Here is a 27861-nt window from a genome sequence, read left to right on the forward strand (position 1 = left end):
GTCCTCTTCCCACCGTCAACAATATTTTCTCTGTTTTTTTCCATTCTTATAAAAAGCTGAATATGTACATCCTCTCTGTATTTACAGTATTTTACACGTGACGACATCACCCGGACAGCGTCGCCTCCCCAGAGCCTCGCACACACACACACACACACACACACACACACACACACACACACACACACACACACACACACACACACACACACACACACACACACACACACACACACACACACACCCACCCACCGAAAGGTCAACTTTTCCAGGAGGAAGCCTGAAATACGACTTGTTGCTGGGGGAATTATCACCCGAATCTCTGCTTATTGGCTGGAGGTGTTGCCGGGCAACGGCAGCTTATCGGATTAATATCTGGTAAAAAGGGAAGTAAATTATTTATCTTGTTTTTGTTAAATATTTCATAAGCTGAGGAAAACACGAGTGACCCTTCAGAGATTTGTGTTAAAAACAGACGAATCAAAGGGATTTTTATGGAAGCACGGAAAGGCCAAAATTAATGAATTAAATTATAATTTTTTTATCTATATTGTGAAAAAAAGGAAGAAATCACATAAACTCAGATGCAGATTCAGTGTTGATTAAATGTCTGCAATTTTGGTTTGAGTTTATCTGCTGTGGATTTAAATTTTGAGCAAAAATCAGCTGAAAAAAACGAGTAAAAATCATTTAAAAAGCAGATTTAAGAGTAAAGTTGGTAAATTTTCTTACAGATTTTCCAGATTTAAACTCACATTTTTTTAAGAAAAAGTGAAATATGTAAAGAAAGTTAACAGAAAATGACTGTAATTGTACATTTTGCAGAAGTTCTGAACAAGAATCTCATCACAATTAAATGGCCAGTTGGCCTTTCTTTGCTTCCTTAGATTGATTTTTTTTGCCCTTTTAGTTCGACTTTATCTGCTGTAAAATATAACAAAAATCAGCTGAAAAGGTGAGTAAATATCACTTAAAAAGCAGATTTAAGAGTAAAGTTGGCTCATTTTCTTAGTTTTTCCAGATTTTAACGTTTGTTGAATACAAAGTGAAGCAAATTCACAGAAAAAGAAACAAAAAGCTCAGAATTACTGACTGAAACTCGTCTGTCTGTGATTTAGTGTTCAGTAAAGCTACAGATCTGAAGAACATTTTCCTTTTCCCACCGTCACAGTGGGAAGAAACACAAGTGTTCCAGTGCCCCAGTAAACCATGACAACAACACCAGGACCCTGAAGGCATCATTCATTTGATCATTAACACTTGTGATTCTCCTGCTATGACGCGTTTAAAATATCTCCACCACGTTTTCTGCATTTGGGTCCACTTCTGGCAGGAATACTGAGGACGACTGCCCCATATATCATGGACACATGCAGGTCTGTGAGGGATTTAGTGTGCAGTTAAAGACGTTTGTAGAGGTGACGAGCAGCTTGGAGTGATAATAATAATAATGTTTTTTTACTTTAAAGCTTGAATGAAAGTGAGTGAGGGGTTTGTGTTGCAGATGTGAGGCTCTGGTTGAGGCTATTTCTGGTTTTTAAGTCTCTGCTGGATTGGAAACAACACTTTTAAATCCCACTTTCCGTGGTTTCACCAGCGTTTCCTTCGCCGCCGCGGCTCCCAACACTACGCATGTTACAGTACTGCAGGGCCGAGACACGGCGACAACATTCAGAGGCAACGCAGACGGGCAAACTTTGGTGGCAACTATGAAAACGCTGATAAAATGTTATGAAACAATACTGACTGAATATGAGAGTTAACGGACGTCGCCCGTCGGCGCCGCCTCAGAGAGTCGCCCCCGCCGTGTCTCCAGCCTTCAAGATTTTGGTACTTTTGGTTTGTTTAAAACATCCTCATTGGTTCAGCAGCAATAAAAAGTCAATGCCCTCAAACACTCCCGATTGGATGGATCCCTCCGCCGCCGGTTACATTCAACCGCCGTCGTCTGAGCCGACATGTATCCGCCCGTCTGCTCGTCAAAACATTCGCACGTTGCCGTAGAAACCGTTTACATCCACGCGTTTTCTCTCCCGGAAACATTCATCGTGTCGCCGCAGCTCCCGCCCGGGGGGCTCGCTTCGGCTGATTGTTGCCGGCGTCCGTCTTAAAACGCCGAACCTCAAACTGTTCCTCTTACTCCTTTCGTCCATTTCGAGCTCGATCCTCGTCGGGTATCCGGGTCGTAGAGGATCTTATGTCCGTCTCAACGTGTCCGTTTGTCCGCCAGCCAAAACCAGGACGTGTTGTTACATTCATACCGTCTGTCTGACTGTTGGAGAAACTGGATTCAGACTCGACTTTGGTCAAAAACAAAAACAAAAAAAAAAGGTCTTTTTAAAAAAACAATCGCCATCGTTTCTGTCTCCGTTTGATAAAATCACTCCGTCTCTTTCTTCTTGTCGTCCAGGTCGAAGTCCAACACGAGCAGTTTGGTCTCCTCCGTCCCGTTCCTGCTGCCGGCGGCGCACACCAGCCGAGTGTCGGACGCTCGGATTCGCCACACGACGCCGCCTGTGGAGGAAAGAAGACGTGTGATTGGTTTAGACTCAGAGATCTTTAACAGTGTGTGTGTGTGTGTGTGTGTGTGTGTGTGTGTGTGTGTGTGTGTGTGTGTGTGTGTGTGTGTGTGTGTGTGTGCGTGCGTGTTCGTGGTCCCGACCTGATCCCCGGCTCTGCAGCGCCACCACGTCTCGCAGCCAGGCTCCGGTCCTCAGGTCCCACAGTTTGACCGTCCCGTCGTCGGAGCTGGAGAGGACGAGACCTCGGCAGAACTGCAGGCACGTCACCGCCGACTGGTGCTTGTTGGGACCTGAAGGGAAACCACACTGTGACCTCTGACCTCCTCGCCACGGCAACGCACAGACATCACTACTACGTGTCACCACTCATTCACTGCGTCGCGTTTTCATGTACGTTTGTTTCTTTCACTACTTTAAGGTCAGTAACTACAGATGAAAAACGACCTTTGTTGACACATTTCCAGTTATTATTTATTATATTTGTGTTAAATAAACTCAAAACTGTGAATAAAAAACAAACTAATGTAGTAGAATCAGAGGATAAAGTGTCAGTACTGCACATCTGAACTGCAGTATCTTAAATAAAAGGCACAGAGGTAAAGTTTTTAAACCAACAAATAGAGAATATTTGGTATTTTAGCTTGTTTATCATATTGTTCTGGGTTTTTTAGGTATTAATTTTGCCTTTTTTAAATTCCCTTTATTTCCCTTATAATCTGTAATAAGGCATTAAATCCACAGACGTCTGTATTACTGCTGCTGCACCATAAAAACCCAACCAACCAAAACTAATTGAGTTTTACTGTAACTGTACAAACTGTTGTTTGACCCAAATCAGTCCTCATCAGATACTCACAGTTGCATTAAGTGACCACTAGAGGGCAGAAAGTCTCCTGAGATACAATGACTGTATCACCAACAGACACTGAACCACATTATCATTCATTAGGAGTCCACCTGATCAATGTTAGTCCAGTATTTACTCTCTTTTAGCTGCTAAATGTTCCACGATGTTCATGTACGACTGAAACTGCTGTTTGTCTCCTCTACGTCTGTGAGTTAAAGATTGATTTCCACCAAACCAGAGTTAAAAGACTAACAAAGACAGTTTGGGTGAGATTTATTTTGTTTCTGTCCACTTTAAATGAAGTTAAGATGTTTCAGGCTAAAATTTGTGTTTTTGTCTCTGGAGTCTGGTGGAGAGTGATCGTGATATTACGGCTGTTTGTGGTTAAACTAAAGGTCTATCTCTGGAGGGATCCTTTCCATAATGCTGTCAGACACTGACAATAACAACCTGAGTGTCAGTGGCACAAACAACTACTGTTAGTGGACAAACTTTGCAGTTTTATTTGGTTTCAATCCAGTTTGAAGTGTGTTTCCTGTTTATCTGCACAGTAAAATGACTGGTTTTGTCAATGGAGTCTGGTGGGCGACATCTAGTGGCACATAAACTCAGTGTATTTAAAACCTTTAAGCAAACATATGTAAAATACTACTTCTCTTGTCGTTTCAGTTTGTCTATATCGAGTTTAACTGTCTACCTTCATTCTCCCTCGTCTCCTTCATATCTCGTCCCCCATGATTCCTCTCTCTCTCTCTCTCTCTCCCTCCCTCCCTCCCAGCGGACTGCAGACAGTGTGTTAGTGCTGACTCAGTGACTCTCACCTTCATGCTGCTCTCATTGTTTTCTCTGACACACACACACACACACACACACACACACACACACACACACACACACACACACACACACACACACACACACACACACACACACACACACACACAGAGACAGTCCTCTCTCACCTTGCAGTGTGTGGAGACACTGTCCCGTCCGGACGTCCCACACCCGCACCGTCGAGTCGGCGTTCCCGGACACCAGGATGTTGTCGCGCAGCTCCATGCCGCTGGTCAGCGATTGGTGGCCCGTCAGCGTGTGGACACACCCACCTGCACACACGCACACACACACACACAGTTTAGAGGTTTCACTCTAATAAAAAGGTTTATTTTGAAGGATTCAGGTGGATTTAAAGCTGATGGGAGTTTAATTTCGACTCCAACAGATCAGAATTCACCTTCAACATAAACTCTCCTCAATAAAAGAGAATCTATTATATGTGTAATTTAATTAATTATTGTGATTGTAAAGTTTTTTATTGTACATGTTCAACTCAGTTCCTTTAAGTAATTGCACGAACACTCAGTTTATTACTGAAACTAACGCAGACCTGCAATAAATCCTCATCATAAAGGTTGTAATGTTTGTTTACTATATTAACATAAAGAAATGTTTATTAAAATAAGACGTATTATATTAGTGTGTGTATACCTGTCTCTGCGTCCCACACTCGGATTGAAGTGTCCAACGAGCCGCTCACCACAAACACGCCATCAAACTGCGGAGAGAGAAGATCACCTGTGATTACCTCAAACAGAAGAAGAGATTGTTGATCGAAGCAATCAAGGAAAACGTTTCTGTCGTTCACTATGAAGGATTTAGCAAGTTGCTAACTAACCTAAAATACCAAAAAAATATCAAAATCGAAGCAGCGGAACCAGAGTTATCGTCTTCTCCCTGGTCAGAACCCGGCAACTACATTACCCACAATGCAACCCGGCTGCTGACATTCAGGTGTGTTATGCTGCAGCGGCTAACGTAGCCTGCAGCCACAGAGGTCACACTCAGATCACTTCCCTCTCCGACTCCACACCAACAGGTTCGTTTTCTTTTTCAAACTTTTTCCGACGCCGACTCAAGTGACATCACTTGAGGCAATTTATCCGACTTCGCACAACTCCCCTCCGGACGCTAACGGCGAGAAAACGGAAGTGGAGCGCCTTTACGGTTGTTTATAAACAGCGAGCGTCATCATCAATGAGTGAAGCTGTTTCCATGGTTACCAAACAGCGAGGGTGTGTGTGTGTGTGTGTGTGTGTGTGTGTGTGTGTGTGTGTGTGTACCTGCAGCGAGTACACTCTGTTGGTGTGTCCCTGCAGCGTGTGCAGACACGCCTCCGTCTCGGGGTCCCACACCTTCACCATGTAGTCGTATCCGCCCGACACCACGCGGCGCCCGTCGTACTGAACGCAGCGCACCGCCGCCACGTGGCCCGTCAGCACGTGCTCGCAGCGGCCCGACGCCACGTCCCACACGCGCAGCGTCGTGTCCCGAGAGCCCGACACCACCCTGAGAGAGAGAGAGAGAGAGAGAGAGAGAGAAGGGGGAGGGGTTATTAGTGTGTGTGTTTATTGTAAATGTGTGTGTGTGTGTGTTATAGTGTGTGTGTGTGTGTGTGTGTGTTCATGCACAATGAATACACCATATTAATGTTATGCCGGTTACCATGGAGACGCGCAGCAGGCAGAGTGTATGAATCTTTGTCGGTGTGTGTGTGTGTAAGTCTCTCTGGTTGTCATGGTGACGAATGCAGCAAAAATGTTAGGTGTTCGTGTGTGTGTGTGTGTGTGTGTGTGTGTGTGTGTGTGTGTGTGTGTGTGAATTACCGGTTGCCGTGGAGATGCATGCAGCGCACAGTGGACGTGTGTCCGTAGAGCGTGTGGACACACTCGCCGCTCTCGGCGTCCCACACGCGCAGCGTCCGGTCGGTGGAGCCGCTGATCACCGTGGCGACCGCCATCTGACTGCACCACACGCCGCCGGTGTGACCCGTCAACGTCCGCAGACACTGAGAGAGACGGAGAGACATTTATAATAAATAAATAAAGTGTGTCATAAAAACTGTGGACGTGGGAAAGAAAGACGTTGGTGTTTCCAGATAGAGAGACGAGCTGAAGCTGTTGCATTATGGGAAATGTAGTATCCGGAGGTTTTGGAGGTTGATTCATATTTCCTGCCTCTGCTGCAACCGTTAATCATTCTTTTATACATCCCTCTTCAAACACCAACTCACTGCAGTGTCCTGAATAATGAATTAACAACCAGAGTGCTACATGTCCAAAACAAAAGGTCCATAAATAGAGAGGCAACTATATTTTTACTTCATATTGTTAATTAATTTATTTATTTTCCTAATGTCTGAGTGAGTTGGTGCGTGGTGGAAGTCTGTGACAATAAATCTCACTATAATATCTTTAATTTAAAGTCAGTTACACAACAATTTCTCTAATAAAGCAGTTTTATTATCTGTTAATTCAACTTTTAATGTGTAAGAGGAAGAAAGTGTTTCTGTGTCTGACTATAGTTCGTTATTAAACTCCCCTCGGTGAATAAAGGAAGTCTTCATTATAGTTTCTGATGGAAGAGATCGAATTTAACATTGCAGATTTAATTAAATTCAGTTAATTCAGTTACTGTTTCACTCAGTTCTGTGTGTAATATATTAATTGACAATTAAACACAGAAATATAATTACACAAATCACATTAAGTTTAAAAAAAAAAGATTAAATCAATAAACTTTTAATTAAAGCGCAAATTAAGTTGAAATGTCATCAACAGTTTTCTGGGGAAAAAAGAAGATTTTCTATATTCTGTGTGTGTGTGTGTGTGTGTGTGTGTGTGTGTGTGTGTGTGCGTGTATAAAAGTGTGTGTGTCAATATTTGTTCCACTTTCACAGCTACCTGAAGGACACACACACACACACACACACACACACACACACACACACACACACACACACACACACACACACACACACACACACACACACACACACACACACACACACACGGAGAAAGAATGCAGTTTCACCTTGGAGGTGTTGTAGTGGTGGTTGCCGCGGCAACAGAGGAAAACTTTGCCTTGGCAACTGTTGCCGAGACAAAAGAGGAGATACTGCGGTCGACGCTCGACTGTTACCGCCTCCGTCAGTCACATCTGTACAGACAGAGTCCGTATAACTCTTATTCTATATCATTATATCTTTTATTTTTCTATTTAATGTGTATTTGTCTGATCGGTTGCGTCGGTATCGGCAGCGTGGGATCAATAAATCTTATCTGATCAACGGCCGACTGACAAACTGTCGTCGCCTCCTGCTGACAACCAGCATTTAAATTCAGAGATGAGCGGAAACACAAACGCCTTCGTCATCCCCTCGGGATACAGATCAGGGTGTGTGTGTGTTTTTCTTTCTGCGGGCGGACACACACACACACACACACACACACACACACACACACACACACACACACACACACACACACACACACACACACACAGTATAAAGGGCAGGTCTAGACGGAGGAGAGCGAGCAGGTGTGTCCGGTTGAAGAATGTTCAACCGAAACCAGAGTGAACCGCGCTGTACTCTGTGATTCGCTGCTGTAGATGTTCAGTTTTAACTCTTTTAGAAACTGTTGGCTGCTTTAATCTACAGCATCTTAATCTGTAGGATAAAGGCTCAGTGTCACCAAAATCAGGAAAACAGCTACGATTTATAAACAGGGGAATAAAAAACAGGAAAAAAAGACCCATTTGAAGTTATTTTTGTTTTCAAAATAAAAGTGGAAAAAGACAAAATGACATGTTTTTTTTTTCTTTCCCTGTTTATGCTTTTATTTTTCAAATATATAGTAAATATATAAATATATAAATTGTCATATGTTTGTAGCGTGGCTGTCAGAAAGTTTTTTTTTTCCATTTTAAATACCGTATAACTTCAATTAATAACCCAGGCTTTTATTTTGTTCAGCCACTGAACTCAACCTGCCTTTATTCATTGTAGTAACATTCAGGAGGATTTATCGGAATATAATATCCACAGGTATGTTTTCATTAGTGAATAATTACCTGAATATAATAACATGAGCTGTTTTTATCTACAGTTTCTACCGTAGCCCAGAGTGGACAAACTCTGACTCTAGACAGAAACTATTGTAGTTTCTTCATCACACTCTGAAGAGGAAGATGAAGCTGCTAAGATACCATTAAATCCTGCACACTGGACCTTTTCTCAACCCATACAAACACTTCATCCTTCAGTTTATACACTCAAATACTCGAGTAAACCTCAATTTGAGCTGAATTACAGTACTTGAGTAAGAAGTCCAGCCGCCGGTGTAAAGACAGGAAGGGTGAGAAGAGAGAGACAAACAATCCCTCCACCTTTAACACACATATAGGTTGTGGATTCAAGCAGAGCCTCGGGCTCAACGACACACCCTGACTCATTACACAACCGGTCCGCCTGACAGCTACTCTATTATATTCTACTGCATTCTTCTCTATTCAGATATATAAGCTTCTGTAAGCTGCCTATTAGGCTATGTTGACCTACAAAACAGCCTCTATTGTTGCTTTATTATAATCTAACTCATGTAGGCAGAGTAGCTTTCAAATGCAACACTGATGATTATTTCCATTATATATTAATCTGTCGATCATATTGTTGATTAAATACTGAAGATATTCAGTCTACGTTCATATATCAGGACGTAAAGCATCAAATTCTCACATTTAAAGGAGCTGGAAACAGGGAATGATGTTCCACTATCTAATTAAATGCAGATTTAATTTGCTGTATTTCCATTTCCAAGTACAGTAAACTGCGATAAAGGAATCATCATCTCACTACCTGCGAATAATACAAAATAAAAGCACTGACAAAATAAGCCTCGCTTCTAAAAAGACTACTGATAAATGTAACTATTACTACAAAATACAAAACGGTTGTAGAAATACTACTAATAGTAATTATAACAGGAGGAATACAAAATAAAAGCACTACTTTTAGACATATAGTTGATATCAAATACAATTAATTCCTGCAAGACTCCAAAATAAAAGCACTGCTTGATAAAATGCTATTTACAGTACACTCAACAGCAAATTAATGCTACACTGTAATCCACACACACACACACACACACACACACACACACACACACACACACACACACACACACACACACACACACACACACACACACACACACACACACACACACGGGGGGATAAGATCCTTATCTACATAATCAATACGTCTGTCTCTGCTGACAACAAACACGGCGTCCTACCTTGCCCGTGATGGCCGACCAGACTTTGAGCGTGTTGTCGTCGGAGCCGCTGACAATCAGGTCGCCGCTGAACTGGAGACACGTGATCACATGATCGTCGTGACCTTTCAGCACCTGCGTAAAGAGAGCGAGAGGCGGCTTCAGTGACACGGTTTACACATCGAATACACGCCAGTGAGCCGGATCAGTGCGGCGGCGGCGTACCATCGGTTCTCGTGTGTCCCCCTGCCTCCAGTTGTTCTCTATACGGTGTTGTCTGATGTAGGCAGATTTCCACGGACTGACCGCCACGCCCGGCCGCGCGGACTTCCTGCGGCGAGACGACGCACAATCTGATATACCTGGGGAGAGAGGGTGAGACACATTAATATAAATAGAGCAGCAACAATTAACTGATCAATCAATTAGATGATCCACAGAAAACAATCTGCAACAAATGTTATAATTAATTAATCATTTGTGCACATTTATAAAAATTCACCAGTTAAATTGCTGCATAAGCTAATAGTAGCTGCAGATAAACCAATAGTAACAGAGTAGTTTGAGCTGACTTAAGTTTAACCACCATAAAGTAAGCAGAAGAGCACACAGTTGTTTTACTGATCAGAGTTTAACATCAGCGCTAGTTTAATTAGTATGTAACTGACATTCTCCTAATGCAGGTTAGCCGCATTCATATTCTCACAGGGTGCTAAACTAATGCCGACCATGTTCCCACTGGTACGACCGAGAAAGTGCAGCGCAAATACAAATCAGCCTCATTTATGAAGCTGGTGAGTTGCAGTTAACGCTGGCTTCATTAGTATGGCTGCGGTGTGGCGTTACCGCGAGGTAGGCTCATTGGTATGGCTGCTGAGTGCTGGCAGTGAATCTCGCCTGACTGGCAGCACGCCCAGAGAGAGAGAGAGAGACACACACACACACACACACACACACACACACACACACACTCTAACACACACACACACACACAGAGCCACTGCATTGCGCTGAATGAAGGAGGAGTGACTGACTGACTGTGTGTATCTGTATTTGCATGTTACACTCCGGTTAGAAAGAACTATACATCTCCTGCCTCTTATTTGTTTTCTGCTTTTCATATTTGAAAGAAACGCTGGAAAACACACCTCCAGAGTGAAAAGCTCAGACACCACATGATGAACTCTCACAGCCACGACGGGGGGAAATACAACAGCTTTTTTTCCTCATTTTGAAGGTTTTTTTGGGAGAAGATGAATCAAAATGTACCGAAGCCAAACAGTGTGAAAGGGAGACTAACAGAGTGAGGAGGCAGCCCTGCACAGTTTGACGTCTGGTGATTTATAATAAATAATCTATTAGAGCTCCACTGTTCTCCAAAAAACATGTTCCTCTATCAAAATGAACACACACATCGAACCATACGCCGTCCTGCTGCCCTAAAATGCTCCCTAAAGCACCAAATGTGGATTAATCCACCGGTTAAATGTCGCTAACCTTAACTAGTCGACACCAGGAATGATAGCGGGTTAAACTAATGATCATATTTCATGAATGTACAACGCTGGTTAACTTTGTCTTTATGCAGCCAACCTCCACTAGTCGGGGATACAGGACCAGCAGACAGCAGCTTCCAGTCTCTGCACTAACGCCACCGTTGGTTTTAAGAGTCCTCTTTGTCCCACGTTAGAAGTTATAATCTTTGGTTACTGCGGTCTGATTTCAGTCTCTACCATCCAACCTCACACAGCTGATCTGTTAGACATGGCTCTATTCAGGGGAGAGAGGATGGAGGAGCTGGCCTAGAGTTAGACTAGCTGCTCCCTGAAAGCTGTAACACTATCCTCTGTATTCACACCGTTGGTGTTTACCTTCCTCGCGGCACTTCTCCCTCCACAGCAGGTTGTCTTCAGCCAGGATCCTCCAGTACCTGCAGGTCTGAGCGGCCTGCAGCAGGTCTCTGGGAGCCAGGAAGGTCAGCACGTACAGCGCTAACTGCAAACACACACACACACACACACTTATAAAAACACTGCTCCTCATGTACACACACATATATATCTGTCCTGTTATCTGAACTGTGGGTACCTCTTTGGGCAGCAGGGATATGAAGTCTCTCTGGAACTGGGGCTCGATGACCTGCATCATGTGCTTCACCTGACTGGTCTCACACCTGTCGATCAGCTCGTCCAGAGCCAGGAGCCTCTCGGGGCCGCTCCACGTCTGCAAACAGGGGAGGATGAGGAGGTTTACTTTCAGTCTGTGGTTTCCCCCTTTAATCTATCACTGAACTGACTACATTCAACAAATACTGAACAGCTGATAAACAACTGCAGGAACTTTATTTCCTGTGAATATTAAACGCAGATGAGTTTTTCGGATATTTTTAGGAACTTTTCAAACAATTTTCTGACTTTATTATGTGTTTTTTTTTTATTTCTAACAATCATAAAGACATAAAAAGTTTCTTTTTGACCAGTTCAGTGTTTTATTCTTCCCAATTCTTCTAATAAAGGTTGTGTTTAGATCAATAATAGTCAATAATACACTGTAAACTTATTTTAACTAAATTTTATGTTACAGAAACTCAGTTTTGTAAGTTAAAAAACATTCTTGATTAAATGCTTTTCGTCAGTTTTTTCTCACAATATAAATAAAAGAAATAAGTCACTTAAAACTGCTAAAGCTACTTGATCAAGAATCTTTATTCATTTACAAAATTTAGCTCGTTTTACTTAATTTCTTTGAGTTAAATTAACTCATCTGGTCTAAATCTAATTTAAACTTTAAAATAACAATAAGTTTCTTCACATAAATAAATGAAATGCTGAGATAGAAACGCATTGTTTATGTTTATTATTCAAGGTTTTAGTACGCCTTAAAATCAAGAAGGCCTCGCGACCCCCTGTGAAACTTACCAAAGTGTTTTTCCTTTATGTTGGGAACTGCTTTAAGTGTTTTTCTGTTTATGTCTGTTTGTGTGTGTGTGTGTGTGTGCGCTCTTGTGTTTGTGTGTGTCTGAAATCGTTTTAACTTCTTTCCCCCCAAAGCGACTGAAGACAGATCCGTGTTTTTCATTTCAATGTGTGTGTGTGTGTGTGTGTGTGTGTGTGTGTTTTTTATTAGTTACATAAGAACAGCTCGGAGGCAGCACTCCTCTAACGTCTGTGTTCACGAGCAGGAAGCGGAAGATATTCACATACACACTTTACTGAAAATGTGTGTGTGTGTGTGTGTGTGTGTGTGTGTGTGTGTGTGTGTGTGTGTGTGTGTGTGTGTGTGTGTGTGTTGGCAGATAATCTGAACGGTGTAGTTTGTTTCAGCTCATGAAGTGTTACCAGAACCTGTTGTCAAATGTGTTGTATAAGGTGGGATAATTAAGCAGTTAATTAACTTCAATTAACAGAAACTATAAAGTCTTTTTTTGGAACAATGAGTTGAACAATGAATTGATTTCAGACAGAAGCAGATAAAGCTCAACCTAACATTAGCCCCAATGCTACTTGTGCTAAGATAACCTTGTTTAAAAGTTTACTATAAATAAACCTGGAGAAGCAACCGAGGTTGGATTAATGCTTTATTGCTTCTTTTACAAGAGAAGAGGCTTTTAGGAAGAGGACTAAAGTGTTTGGCAAAAGTATCTCGAATAACGAGTTGAGCTGGAGTGTAAACCCGAGCAGAGCTAATCTTAGCCGAAAGCATCTTGGCCGCCGCACAGCGAGTGTTGTAATCTGCAGTTAGCTTTAGAGGTGAGCTCTGATTGGACGATCGCTGTTTCGGGGGGGGTTGTGGTTGCCTGTGTGAGTGCTGACCTGGAAGATATGAAGCCAGTCCTGCAGGCCGGAGGGAGGCGGGCCCGAGGTGACGCGCCGTCGCTGAGCCGAGTGCCCATTGGCCAGCCGCAGGTCGCCGAATGTGGTGGGTGTGGCCGGAACCAGACTGGACGGACTGGGGGAAAGACAGTGAGACAGGGACGTTAGCATCTGCAGTGTGTGTGTGTGTGTGTGTGTGTGTGTGTGTGTGTGTGTTACCTGAGGTAGCCGTTGCCTTTGCAGTGCTTCTTCCCTGAAGGGAACGGCCGTCCGTCCGGACCATGATCCAACTTCCTCTTCATCTGGAGGTTGAGACACAACGACGGAGACAAAGAGAGACAGTGAGAGACTCTTCTGAGAGAGGAGGAAGTAATCGAACCTCTTCATTTATTCCATCAGTCGTTCTACACCAACATGGAGAAAAGTATCCGTTTGCTTGTTCGTGCTAACACAGGCCAACACCTTTATGTTGGAGCGCGGGTTTTTACCTCTGTATCAACTATATGTCCCATTATTTCCCAGCGGTTTAAACATGTCGCTCACTGACGGCTGCTCGGGGATACTACCGAGCTAACTGGAGGTTTGTAGGCCGGATTACGAACGGGGACGGCATCTTCCTGCGTTGGAGGAACGGCCACAAACAAACAAACAAACAAACAAACAATAAAACTGCTCCTGGAAACTTCCTCCAGGCTGGATTATACCAACCGGGTAAAGCTGTCCTTCGTTTGTTTGTCCGTCACTTGGTTTTGAATATTTGCAAACGTGTTAGTGAATTGTTAACCCCATTAAAACACAACAACAACAACAAAAGTGGGTCTCGTATTAATAGATAACTTTTCTTTTTCTTTAACAGAATCTCATTAAAGAGCTTCTTTATTTTACTTTATGTTGTACTCCTGAATAATGTGTTCAATACAATGAACACACACTAACTGTAACTGGGAGTGCTGGTTGTACTGGAGCTTGGGAGGTAGGTGGTGGGGGGTCAGTAGGGGCCCAATAGCACAGTTTTAGCCCAGGGGCCCCAAACTGGTTAATCCAGTAATATCCTTTAAAAGGGAAACAGCTCAAATGAACACAGATTAAATTTATTATCTACTTACATGAGACGATTAAACTGTCTCAATTTTATCTGAAAATTACACGTTTGTGGGTTTCTGCAAAGTTCCTGCAGTCAAAATGGCCCAATGATGATGATGATGATGATGATGATGATGATGATGATGATGATGATGATGATGACGACGATCAGTACTGTGCCCTTACAGTGTCCTATGTGTAATTTTGCACCGATTTACTGTCGTATTCGTCTATAATCTGTATTTGCATGAAGGGAAGCGATAAAAGGTAAATTTCTAATCTTTTATTCTTGCAGTTTAAAACTATTTACATGAAGAAGACATTAATAATATATAAAGTTTTGTCGGATTTTAATACATTTTCATACACAATAGTTCATCCAAGAGATGTTCTGATGCCGTGTTTTTCATTTATAATACCAGAACTTTACACATCAGTCGATACGAGTGCCGATCCGAATCGTGTGTGTTAAAAAATAGATAAACTGTTTATATATATATATATATATATATATATATATATATATATATATATATAATAATTTTTGAACAAGCTTACACTACTAAGCCTGTGTGATGGCTATGGGACACTGCTGGGAAGTAGCAGGGTACCGGATCGGTGCACACGTACTCACCGATACCTAATACCACCTGTTAGCCAGTATCAGAGGAACTTCAGGTACCGGTATCAGTACGGGAACAACTCTAAAGGCTCTGACACACCAAACCAAAGAAGAACTCACACCGTCGCCTGTTTCTTGGCCCAAAAAGTGACACCAGAATACGTACGGACTACAGCGAACGACCAGCGAGCACGTTCGTTCTGTGTCTGCACTCTCCCCACCAGCAGGTGGCGCTAGTCTGTCGAGAAATCACAGTAAACGACGTAATCAAGAGGGAACGCACCAAAGGATCGTCTCTCACAGACGACCTCCGCCGCAGACGAGTGCCGGCCAGAACTACAAACGCTCACGGCGCCTTAATTGACCCCAGAAATAAAGTTTACGGCCGCGTCCTCGCAGCTAAAACGAACACACGATTAACATTTTTTATCAACAGTTTCTGCGTCTCACACGTAGAAACCAGAGCAGACGGGCTCAGATGTGTTAATGTGGCCTGTGGAAGGAAACACAAGGAACAAGTTTGTGGGGTTTCGGCTCAAAAAAGAAAACAGCTGTCGTCGACTCCACGTTAATGCAGCAGCCCCGTGTGTGTGTGTGACTACAGAGACACTGAAAACACCTACGCTGTTAAGTAACACGAACGCACCCCGAGCCCAGAGGATCTGAATCAGCCTTCTATCTCTTTCTCTCTCTCTCTCTCTCTCTCTCTCTCTCTCAGTGAATGAACGCAGGAATGCAGAAAATCGCAGGAATGTCGCCGGTGCAGCACTGGTCCAAAATAGAGCAGCAGCAGCAGCACGCGCTAACAGGCTGCTGCTACACACACTACACACACACACACACACACACACACACACACACACACTGGAGGATGGTACAGGACAGTATGTGCGTTCTTGTCCTTCTTCCTCTTGGCATCTTTATGTGAACACAGCGACATCCGACAGACTGAATGAGGTCAAAATTAAAGAAGACTTTTTATATATATTCATCAACAACAACAACAACAACAACATACGGCCGCGATCTTTCGGGCACTAAACTGCGACCTAAAACTCGTAATCTGCTTTTCATTTTGGGCTGGCTTTTTAATAACAGATGTCGCGTCTGTGTGGATTTCATTAAGCCAGAGAAACTTCAGTTGAGGGTGAAGGACAAAAATGTGTTTACTGTTAAATCCAGAACAATTCAGCTGCTTTCATACAGAAATAAAAGACTGTATTTGAATGTAAAACCTTCTATAATGTTCCTATAATACGCTTTAAGATGCTTTTATATTCTGTTAGCAGCACTTACAGTGTGTATGGTGTGTGTAAGAGGTAGTTTATGGAGCTCCAGTAACATTAACAGTGACTTATGATGTATGATAATCAGTAGTGTGCACTGTGACCTTACTGTGACCTATGTGTCATTTTACAGGGATTTTGTGTTATATCCGTCTTTAATCTGTATTTTCACAGTAGAGAGAAGCAAAACACGTCAATTTCTAGGGTTTTATTCCTGCAGCTCGTCTAGTAAAGATAAAGAAGTGTTGGATAGTAAAGATTTACTCGGATTTCAAGTCTTTTTTGTAGATTTAAGTTGCTTATAAGCCATATTTGACCCCAAAAAATGCAGTTTACAGCAGCTGCACAGTGTAATATCCCTCTTTTATTTGTGTTCTCAGACAAAAATGTCAGTATTTAGAGTTTTATTGTTGTAATTTGCAGCTGGAAAGATTCATTTGCATTGGATCTTAAGCTTTTGGTTGATTTCAACTTATTTTGATAGATTTTTGCTATTTTTTGCAGCACAACTGTTCTCTAATGTGCCTCTTTTACAGGTTTCCACTGGAGGCCAAACATGTAAATTCCTAAGGTTTTAATCTTGAAATTCGTGGCTGTGAAGATGAACAAGCCCTCAAGCTAAAGTGTGGTCTGAATTTAAGTCTTTGAGAGATTTCTGCTGTTTTATACACCCAAAAATGTCCATTTATCTGTGTAATATTTCTCTTTTACTTTCACTGTGTAGGGAAGCGAAATGTCAGTTTTTAAAGGGTATCTTGTAGTTTGTAGCTGTGTGTGATTTTAAGTCTTTTTAAACTCACTTCTGCTCTTTCATACACCCAGAAATGTGATTTTACAGCAGCTGAACTGTGTATAATCTTTATTTCAGGTTTTAAAAAGCATCAAATACTCAACTTCTTTCACTTACAGTCGGCTGACGTTTATAATTCACCTGCATTAAACCACACTGGACCCAATAAAGCCATTCACAGCCGTTTTAACAAGGAATTCAAACCCTCCCCCGGTGCCTTGCTCATCGGCTCTGCTGGAGGTTCAAAGTGCAGCAGACACCTGCACAGAGGCAGCTGGTTACCAATAATCAATAATCAAATCAGACACACAGAGAGAGAGAGATATAGGGGGGAGATAGGACATAAAATGAGTCTCTCTCTCTCTCTCTTCCTTCCTCTCTCTCTCAGATCCGCAGTGGTCTACACACACACACACACACACACGCACACACGCATATACACACGCACGCGCTACCGAGGCATTCCGCTGTCAGGCAGAAACGCCTTGTCATCCCGGTGTTGCACGAGCCTGACAACCTTGAACACCTGCCCGACAGCCCTCCGTTAAACCAAATATATATCTATATCTCTCTCTATATATATATATATTAACACAGGAGATTAAAGAGCAGCTGCTGACGTCAGGCTGATCGATAATCAATACTCACTTTATAGAAGATGAGCTTCAAGGTGCCGTAGAAACCCATGGCTGCCCCCCCCCGGTACGGTGGAGCCCTCCCGGACACCGAGAACCGCTCAGATATCACAAACTGGAGGAGATACAACGCTAAAATCCAGCGGAGGGATATCCGAGTCACAGCGGCGTGGTGTCAACAGTCCATCCGGTCAAAGCACCCGGCGGATCGATCACAAGCTACAGATCGATCAGGTAAAGGAGCGCGTGGAGCTCGTGCTGCTGCTTCTGCTGCTTCAGGATCCACTGACTCTCTCTCTCTCTCTCTCTCTCTCTCTCTCTCTCTCTCTCTCTCTCTCTCTCTCTCTCTCTCTCTCTCTCTCTCTCTCTCTCTCTCTCTCTCTCTCTGCGTTCAGCCGCTGTGTCGCTCGACCTCCACAGGAACACGCAGGGACATGCCTCCCTCTGCCTCGTGAGGGAGGGAGGGAGGGAGGGGTGGAGCCGCGTGCCTCTGTGTGTGTGTGTGTGTGTGTGTGTGTGTGTGTGTGTGTGTGTGTGTGTGTGACATCCTGATTAGAATTCTGCGGAAAATGTATCTAATTTTGTGACGTACGGAGTTCTAGAACGGACAAACCTCACGGAACGCCACACACCGGAAGTGACTTCAACAGCTTTAAAGCTGTAATTGACAGAGCTTTAATTGAATTCCTGATTCGTCCCCAGTAGTGGAGAAGTAGTAGTTTACTATTTGAATATAAAAAGTGTCATTTGAACTCTTTAAGGTCACATCTTCAGTTATATTGTTCCCATATTGTTTATTTGTGTTTAATTTAACAGAAACTTTCATTTCTTTGTGTTTTTATATCAAAAATCCAATAATTTTGTCTTCTTGTTAAAGAAAATGTGACGCGTGCTTACGTCTGATTTCAACCGATAAAAACCAATCGATCAATCTTCACGGCGAAGGTTCATTAGTTAGCTAGCTAGCTTCACTTAACTTTTAATGCTAATGAACTAACTCATATTTGATGGAGAGAATATTGTCTGGTTTTCCCTCCGACGTCCTTCCGCTGCTCTTCCTCATCTCTGCTAACTGCTAACGTAGCTGCCGTTAGCGTTAGCGACCGAACCTCAGATGACAGTTTGACAACAGTGGTACTGAGGTGATTTACAGATGGACTTGTTGCTACAAGAAGCTAACTGTCGCTAACAGCATACCTGCCAACTTTTCAAAAAAAACCTTGGAGTGACATTTTGTCGGGGGTGACCAAAATGAGGCCGCGCACGCAGCCACACAAGTTGGTGGCTCAGATATCGGAGGATTGGAACTCATTTGATGTTGTACCCAGCTGAAGGTCCACCCACAGGACATTTTGGATTAAGTAGATGTGATTTCCTGCATTCTAGTGGATTGTTGGGAGGTCTGCTAAAGATGTGCAATACCTGAACTTATTCTGATTCATGTTCGGCATCATGACTTGTAGGGCCTTCTAGACTTGAGCTGAACATTCAACCAGAAAACTATTGTTGTGCCTCAATGACTGCCTGTATCACAATAAAGCCTTATTCATAGCCCAGTGTTTAAGATTGGACCTAGTGCCTGTAGGTTGATTGATATGTTGATTAGAATGGTATTAAACTGATATTGTGAGCATGCAGTATACCACCAGGTTAACAAGGTGCTCTCCTGCTGCTTGTTATGACAGATTTCACCACATTAAATCATGTTCACACGCACAAACAAATACTTTATAGAAGATTTAAAGTTTAACAGAGTGAGTACTCAACTGGACGACATTTCATTGTTACATACTCTCAGCTCAGATTCTCATCAGACTTCTCGAGGTAGTTTCTCCCGCTGTCTTTCTCGGTATCTCTTCTGTCGCTAACTTCGGGGTGCCATAGACTGTATACATCGAACGGGGTGCAGCATATATGGGTTCAGTGGCGCTCATCAGCGCCATCTCCCGTCGGGGAATTTAAAAAGGAACGAACAAGTCTCGGCCCAAGATCGGATTTTTTTTTGCGTGAGAAATTGGACGTGTGGCGTGAGTGCGTGTGAAAACAGGCAAAACCGCGTGTCACACTGCGAAAGCGTGAAGGTTGGCAGCTCTGAAACAGTAATGTTAGACGCCGTTAGCTAGTCAGCCATTTTATGCTACTTTATAGTTTTACTCCACTACATTCATTTGATAGCATTAGTTACTTTACAGATTCAGTTTATTAAAACTAAATATAAATATAATAATAAATCCAGCAACAAATTATTTATTTTAGCTCTACCAGCTAGTCCGACGTGCGCGGACAAAAAGTAGATCGTCCAGACGGGTGAGAAGCATTATTCAAACACATACCTGTCTCACACACAAACACACACACTTATTTTCACAAACACACACACACACACACACGCCCAGCAGGGGGTTGTTGGAGGTCACCGCTTTCTCACAGCTGATTGACCCTAAGGTCGTCACACTGAAACTCCCACAGGCACACACACACACACACACACACACACACACACACACACACACACACACATCACACACACTAGGCAGTGTGAGGAGGAGCTGGGGGATAATTATGGAGGTCAATCCTTCACCCAGAGCCTGGAGAGACAAAACACACAACACCTCCCCTCCACCTCCCCTCACCTGTTCAGCCTCCCTTTCTTTCTTTCTTTCTGGAGGCTGAGTTGGTTCTCGACACAAAAACCACCACATTCTGCTCTCTCTTTCATTTCCTCACATTATTCCAATCATAAATTCACTCTGGCAACAAAAGAAGAAGAGGAAGCCCAGAGCTGATTCGTCTTCAGGTGTTTCGGATGTACGAAAAGGAAGCAGCGATTATTAACTACAGACAACCACAAACACCTGTAGAGTCGAATGTTATCCAACGTAACCGCCCCGCAGCGAGTGGAGTCGATGAGTTCCTGGTGACTCGCAGACGTGTCCGTGCTGGTGGTGGATCGTACTCACAGGTGTTTCTCATATTTTGTTCCACAATGTATTTAAACTGTATATGAGAAACACCTTTAATTCCAGTCCTGAAACGCAACGCAGACTCACAGCGGACGATAGAAAGTCTGCATCACTATTATAAAACACGTTGTACCGAGCTGAGATCGAACACGACCTTCCTGTTTGTTAGGGCTGCAAATAAACATATTTACTCTGTCTGTTAATCTCCTGATTATTTGTTTTAATTAACCTATTTAAAGGATTAGTCAAAATAATAGTTGGAAAATAGTGAAAAACAACCATCACAAGCTCCCAGAGACCAAAGTGACGTCTTTAAAATGTTTTCTTTTGTCTGACTAACAGTAAAAACGATACTTAATTTACACTTATTAAAAATAAAACCAGAAAATAGTCAATGTTTTTGCTATATACACGACTAAAAAGAATCCATTGATTGTTTGCTTTTTAAAAATAGTGAGAAATGTCGTCACAAATTACCCAAAATGATCACAAATAAATACAAATGATTAAAACCCTTCAAAAGGAGAAGCAGCAAATCTTCACAAGCTGCAACCATTAAATGTTTTTATATAAAATTTGTTTATTTTCTGTCTCCTCCAGCAGCTGTCAATCACCTGACCTGCTCTGACCCCGCCCCCTGGCTCCCTCCCCTCCGTCAATCAGCCTCATCGCTGCCCAGGTGACCTTTGACCTTCGGACTTGTTAATCTGTAAATCTCTGTTCGTGTGTCATCGTGTCCGTTATCTACCACCGATCAATCCCATAATGCCTTTCACCACCTTTTTACTTCCACTTCCACCCTTAACAGTTTCTAATTCCCTCCCTCCCTCTCTCCTCTCTGTCCTCCATCCTTCTCTCCTTTATGTCTGTTACTAATTCCTCCCTCTTCCTCCATATTGTCATAAATCTGAGCTCAACATCTCCCCCTCTCTGCTTCCAATTTACATCTTTTTCAACCCTCCACTCCTCCGTTCTCTCTTCCTTTCTTCCATTGTTGATTTTGGTCTTTTTCATAAGATTCATTGAATGTAGAACGAGGTCTGCTCCCCGAACGTCGAACCATCAGTCGAGGAGAAGAAGAGTCGACTGATGAAGGACGATCAAGTGTTTTATTGTTATTTTTTTAGATAATACAGAGCACATTGCACACTTTAAGTACATTAAAGTTACTAAAATAAATCCAAAACTTAACTGCATCAAGAAACAAAATGCGGATGTCCTGATCCGATCTCAAAGATCAAAGCATTTTATAACCGCAGAGAGTTTATTTTAGACTTTACTGTGTAAAATAAAACCAGGGATGTCCTGGTGATCAATAAAGCTCAACATGTGGCTCTTCAGCCTCTCTAACATTTCGGTGCCTTCTCTTTATTTTGCCGAACATGAGCTGAGGCTACCAGTCTTAAGTTGTTAAGGTAGCTGTGTGGCTCCAGACAGGTTTTTGAGCTCGAATGGTTACCGATCAGTTAAAATCGATCAGATCGGATTGGGACATATCACAGACGATGAAGTTAAAGGCAGTAAAACGAGGGTCTGTTGTAGGACTTGCTGCACTGTAACTGAACGTCGGCCATTAATAATGTATTTCCTCATTATCAGCCGCACTCGAGGAGAAATATCAGTCGAGTATTTATGAAAATATCTACAGACGAAGCATGAACCTCCATCTCTTCCTCTGCTCACCCTCCCTCACCCACCCTCACCCCCTCACCCACTCTCTCTGGTATGCAGACCCACTGAGTCGCTCCCTCTGATGGTCTTGTAAAACCTGAAACTGGTGTGTGTGTTATGCATTAAAACAGCTGACTGTTTCCCACACTCCAGGACCCGTGTGTGTGTGTGTGTGTGTGTGTGTGTGTGTGTGTGTGTGTGTGTGTGTGTGTGTGTGTGTGTGAGTGTTTAATCCTTGCAGCTAACTACTGTCAGACACTGGAAACAGAGAAAACCACTTCAAAGACTGAGGCAGATGTGGCCTGTGTGTGTGTGTGTGTGTGTGTGTGTGTGTGTGTGTGTGTGTGTGTGTGTGTGTGTAGCATGAGATAGCTGGATTAGCCTACAAGTGTGTGAAGAATCAATAAAGAGAGCAAGAGAGAGCAGATGAGAGGAATGTGTGAAAGATTGATTTTCAGCAGATGATGTTTCAACTCTCTCCGTCTGTGTGTAGACTGTCAGTAGAGAGCAGAGTACAGTAGAAACTGACTGTATATGGACTGTAGACAATATATGTTTATATATATGTATATAAACACGTATATATGTGTATATAATCCATCACAAATCTTGAATGCAACAGTTCACATCAAGTAAGTCTTTGAAATCGTCCTCACATCCTCCTGAGAGAGACCCACATTGGAAGCTAGAGAGAGACTTTGAGAAGCTGATGAATCAAACACAGACAAACACTTCAGACGGTGTAAACAGTTGAAAGAGTGTCTAACGCTCGATATAAGTTTGGCCCGGGTCCCGGTACAGTCTCCGGAACAAAAGCGGACCCCGTGAAGACTTCCTGAACTCGACGTGCGCTGACAGTTTGCGAGGCGGCGAGCTCCTCGGACAGACACTGCGGCTATCGAGCCGACGGGATCCGAACACAGACACTGCTGTGTGTTTCCAGTGGGACCGATTACAGAGGTGCAATGCAGCAAACAACAGGTGCTTTATAAGTGTGTGTGTGTGTGTGTGTGTGTGTGTGTGTGAGTGAGAGTGAGAGATAGACTGTGAGAGTGTGTGTTCATCAATAATGAATGCAGGGAGTGTAGCAGGGATGTAAGGGACTTAGTGCTCATGTATATTTTAATGAGTAGCTGTGTAGGTGTGTGTGTGTGTGTGTGTGTGTGTGTGTGTGTGTGTGTGTGCGCTGCTATCACTCTCAGGGGTGAAATCAAAATTCAACTCTGTTTGTAATCCGGAAGAAAGGATACAAGGAAAGAAAGAAAGAGTAATTTTTATGTAAAACTCTTAACAGCATATTAGACCTGAAACAGTCCGTGTTTCCATGACAACGGTTGCTAAAAACAAGGCGTGCACGATGGGGATTTTTCGGCCGACTGATGCCGATTATCTCAAAATGGCAGAAATTCGTCCTCAGTAATGTTTGAGGTGCCAAAACAGAGTCGGGCTGCACAATTAATTGAATATATTAATGAATTCACAAATATTTTAGGGCGCTTTTTAAGCAAAACTGACTCGTTTCAGCTTCTTGAATAAGAATTTTCTCTTTTTTTTTAGTCTTTTGAGATAATAACGTGAAGATCTGTAGGTTTTGGACTGTTGGTTAAGAAAAGACGTTGAAAATCATATTTTCTGCCATTTTATACACGAAACAATCGATTAATTGAGAAGATGACCCGCAGATTGACCGTCGACTCTTCTATTAAAAGTTCTTGTTGTTAACGTGCTGTCACATTAATATAAGCCTGATGAAGGCAGCAATGTTACATATATATATATATTCCATCTTAAAAAGGAGGAATTCGAGCGTGAGAAAGTGAAAGAAAAGTCTGGATGAGAGGATGAAAACAGAGCGAGAACGACTGAACGCTGAAAGTTTTACTGACATTCTTCAAGTGTCGCCTTTCACACAGCGAGTGTAGACAGTGCAGCACCTGTTCCTCATTGTACCCTGTCCTACACACACACACACACACACACACACACACACACACACACACACACAGGTCAGTGCCGTGCCCGCCAATAGGAACGCAGCGCTGGACGGTTGCCGCGACGATGATGCCGACAGAAGAGGAGGAAGAAGACACCTGGTCTGTCTGAGCTGCTTCCTGTTTCAGTTGCTTTAAACTCGACCTTTCGGCTCCCTCTCAGCCAATGAGCTTTGAGGAGGGGGGAGGAGGGGGCGTGGCCTCGACACAGACCGCCGTGACCTCAGCAGCTGCTGTCTGCTGGACCTGGCAGAGTCACTAGAAGCACGTTCATGCTGTGTGCTACCTGTAGCTAAGCTAACGGCTCAGAGAGGCTAACTCTCTGGTATATGTGTGTGGCATTGAGGTAATGATTGATTGTTGATTGATTGATTGATTGATTGATTGAAGTCCGAACCACTGAACCAGAATAGAAAGATTCAGAGGCTTAGCAACAACTAGCATAAACTCCAACTCAAAGCGGAGGCTGGTGCCGGTGGGCTGATATATATATAATAAATATATATTTATATAAAGAAGGATGGATTAACAGTGGATATTGATCAGGTATTGACAGACTGACAAGCAGCCAAAACAGACTTTCCTCTGCCTTTAAAGAAAACACCTTCCAGCAGGTCGTCCTGTTGTTAATGGAAACCTTCGGGGCTGATGAACAGGTGAATGATAAAGGGTTTCTATGGATGTGGATCCAGAACTCGCTGGATTAAATATCTCATCTGTGTTGGGAACCTCGGGATCCTCCAGGACGAGCTGGAGAACGTCTCTGAGGGCCGGCTGCCAATGTGACCTCCGCGATTATAAAGCAGCAGAAGTATAAATCTATAGAATAAATAGTGTGAGGTGTAAACGTCCTGTCGCTCTCTACTGAGGCGTAAACGCTGAGACGTTATTATTAAAGATACGAAGCAGATTGAACTTAAAGTCTGAATTAATCGTCTATAATGTGATTAACTTTCAGCAGCGAGTCGAAGCCGCCGCAAAGAGACCGCACTGTAACTGGAAGGTCGCAGGTTCAAGCCTCCGTCCTGCTGACGAGCACAAGACTCCGGGAATGCTGCCGCAGCTCGAGGAATGTGTGTGTGTGTGTGTGTGTGTGTGTGTGTGTGTGTGTGTGTGTGTGTGTGTGTGTGCGGTGCGCTGACTCGGCGAGATCACTGTGGTGGACCTAACTGGCTGGAAAGCTGCCCGGTGCAGGAATGTGACCTCGTGCACACACACGGTATGAGGGTGTGTTAAGGTGTGTACGCCGGTGGAGGAGGAAGTATCCGGATACTTTACTGAAGTTAAAGTACTAATACTGCACTGTATAAATACTCTATTACAAGTTAAAGCCAAGTATTCCAAATGTTACTTAAGTAAAAGTACTTAAAGTATTAAAAGTTGTACTGTAATATATGATATCATTAATTGATTTATGACTTTACTTTCTACAAAAAGACACACACACACACACACACACAGACACACAGACACACACACATTAAAGAGCTGTTTTTGGAGTAAAACCAGGTCATCAGATAATTAAGGAGGATAATAAAAGGACTTTATATTGTTAGAATATTGTTCTAGTGGAAGTGAAATAATCTCAAAGAGCTCAGGATGATCTGAAGCTGGGAGGTTAATCGGAACAATTAGAGGGAATCAATAATATAACAGTAATCAATAACAGTTCAATTAAAAAACACGCAGTTCTTCTGTTGAACAAATGAGTCCTTAGATTATATTCACCCTCGTCACAGCGCCGGTTTTCAGACTAATTAAACGGATCCTGAACCACAAAATGTCCGACTGAGAGAAAGTCCTCATACCAGACATACCTCTGCTGCTCTAATGTGCTTCTATTCACACCAACCAGTCATCTGACCCTGTGTGTGTGTGTGTGTGTGTGTGTGTGTGTGTGTGTGTGTGTGTGTGTGTGTGTGTGTGTATATGTGTATATATTCTCCTATATGTGTGGTAATCTAGAAAAAAAAATGCCTTTAGATTACAGAGCGTGTCTCACCAGATTAGTGCCCTAGTTTTTTCCATCCGTCTGCCTCACACACACACACACACACACACACACACACACACACACACACACACACACACACACACACACACACACACACACACACACACACACACACACACACACACACACACACACACACACACACACTCCATCATTAAATCTGATCTTCAATAATCAGCTCTAAATGTAATAAAAACCCACTGTGTGTGTGTGTTTGTTAACATTTCCCATAGCAGGAGACTTCATATCCCATAATCCCGATGGAGGAATCTGAGGAATGTTCACTGCTGCACATTCCTACACACACCTACTGTGTGTGTGTGTGTGTGTGTGTACTTATGTACAACTTAATAATATATATAAAGTACTTATACTTTCTACTTCCACATCTTAGAGGGAAATAATGTCGTTTTTAAACCACATTTACAGTTTGAATTACAGCTACGAGGATTTACTTCATTATGTATTGATTGATTATTGAATGTTTGTCAATAAAATGCCATAAAATAGCATTATTTTTATTATTATTATTATTATTATTAATTACTTGGTCGACCAACACTCCACATAAGTTCAGTTTAGTTTCTAACGTAACGAAGAGAAGCGACAACAGAAGCTGGAACAAGAGAAAGTTTTTGCTTCATAAATTACTGAAGCGATTAATCAATCATCCAGATAAGTTGCAGATTAATTATCTGTCGTCAGACTAATTGATTATTTAACAAATTGTTTCAGCTCTAATCAATAAACAGTATAAATAACAGACAAGACATTAAAATAACTCCACCTGTATTTAACACTTTATTAACTTCTATCAGCAATTAAAGATAAAACAGGTTATAATTTAAACATAATGTGTATTTAAGTGTTTTTACATCCTTAAAATAAAATATAATAAATATACTGCACTTAAAAATAACTAATTATCAGGGTAAATAAACACTAAAGTGCCTTTATAATGAAGTATTTGAGTTAAAGGAGGAACACACACACTTTCTCTCACGCAGTCGCAAACACTCGACCTCCCACACGCAGCAGTTGGTGTTCAGTTTGTTTATAAAGACGACAAAGCACGAGACACAATGGCACCTGAATGCCACACACACACACACACACACACACACACACACACACACACACACACACACACACACACACACACTGATGACGTCGGCTGGTCCCTGAATGCCACAAACACACAGGTCACACAATGCATCACTGAGCCAGGTGTTGTTCCTCCTCTGTGTGTGTGTGTGTTTTGTGTGTGTGTGTGTGTGTGTGTGTGTGTGTGTGATTAAAGCCACACACACTTCAGGAGATAAAATACAACGTCGCCACCTGCTGGCTGAATGCAGACAGTGCAGTTATCGCTCACTGAGGATCTTTCAGTCGTTTTCTGTTCAATAACTTTCGGTCTTTAAACTCATCAGCTGTTCAATATGAACATTTGTTACATTGTTTATAACACAAATACAGATTTCACTGTTCTGGTTGCACGAAAAAGTAAAA

General features: G+C 42.6%; 1 protein-coding gene and 1 long non-coding RNA gene across 5 annotated transcripts in view; one reads left to right on the top strand and one right to left on the bottom strand.

The window, feature by feature from the left end:
- LOC127359774 (F-box/WD repeat-containing protein 7) overlaps positions 1 to 27861 on the bottom strand; it is a 31141-nt gene that overhangs the window by 51 nt on the left and 3229 nt on the right. For 2 of the 4 annotated variants that reach the window (XM_051393900.1, XM_051393899.1), the window contains 12 exons: positions 13517 to 13599; positions 13298 to 13433; positions 11574 to 11708; positions 11357 to 11480; positions 9711 to 9847; positions 9507 to 9620; positions 6033 to 6214; positions 5490 to 5715; positions 4858 to 4924; positions 4332 to 4475; positions 2663 to 2812; positions 1 to 2514 (listed from right to left, as the gene is read on the bottom strand). The exon at positions 1 to 2514 is cut by the window's left edge and continues 51 nt beyond it. In XM_051393900.1, coding sequence (XP_051249860.1) covers positions 2381 to 2514; positions 2663 to 2812; positions 4332 to 4475; positions 4858 to 4924; positions 5490 to 5715; positions 6033 to 6214; positions 9507 to 9620; positions 9711 to 9847; positions 11357 to 11480; positions 11574 to 11708; positions 13298 to 13433; positions 13517 to 13599 — 1632 coding nt within the window. In that variant the 3' untranslated portion in view covers positions 1 to 2380. Of the gene's footprint in view, positions 2515 to 2662; positions 2813 to 4331; positions 4476 to 4857; positions 4925 to 5489; positions 5716 to 6032; positions 6215 to 9506; positions 9621 to 9710; positions 9848 to 11356; positions 11481 to 11573; positions 11709 to 13297; positions 13434 to 13516; positions 13600 to 17726; positions 18021 to 20346; positions 20573 to 27861 lie in introns of those variants that run through there. The other 2 variants (XM_051393901.1, XM_051393902.1) reach the window with 2 other exon arrangements.
- Positions 20580 to 25867, top strand: LOC127359780 (uncharacterized). The gene is made up of 3 exons (XR_007882848.1): positions 20580 to 20675; positions 21277 to 21355; positions 25297 to 25867. It is a non-coding gene; the product is annotated as an uncharacterized LOC127359780 (long non-coding RNA).

This window comes from Dicentrarchus labrax, unplaced genomic scaffold (assembly GCF_905237075.1).
Source record: "Dicentrarchus labrax unplaced genomic scaffold, dlabrax2021, whole genome shotgun sequence".
NCBI lineage: Eukaryota > Metazoa > Chordata > Actinopteri > Moronidae > Dicentrarchus > Dicentrarchus labrax.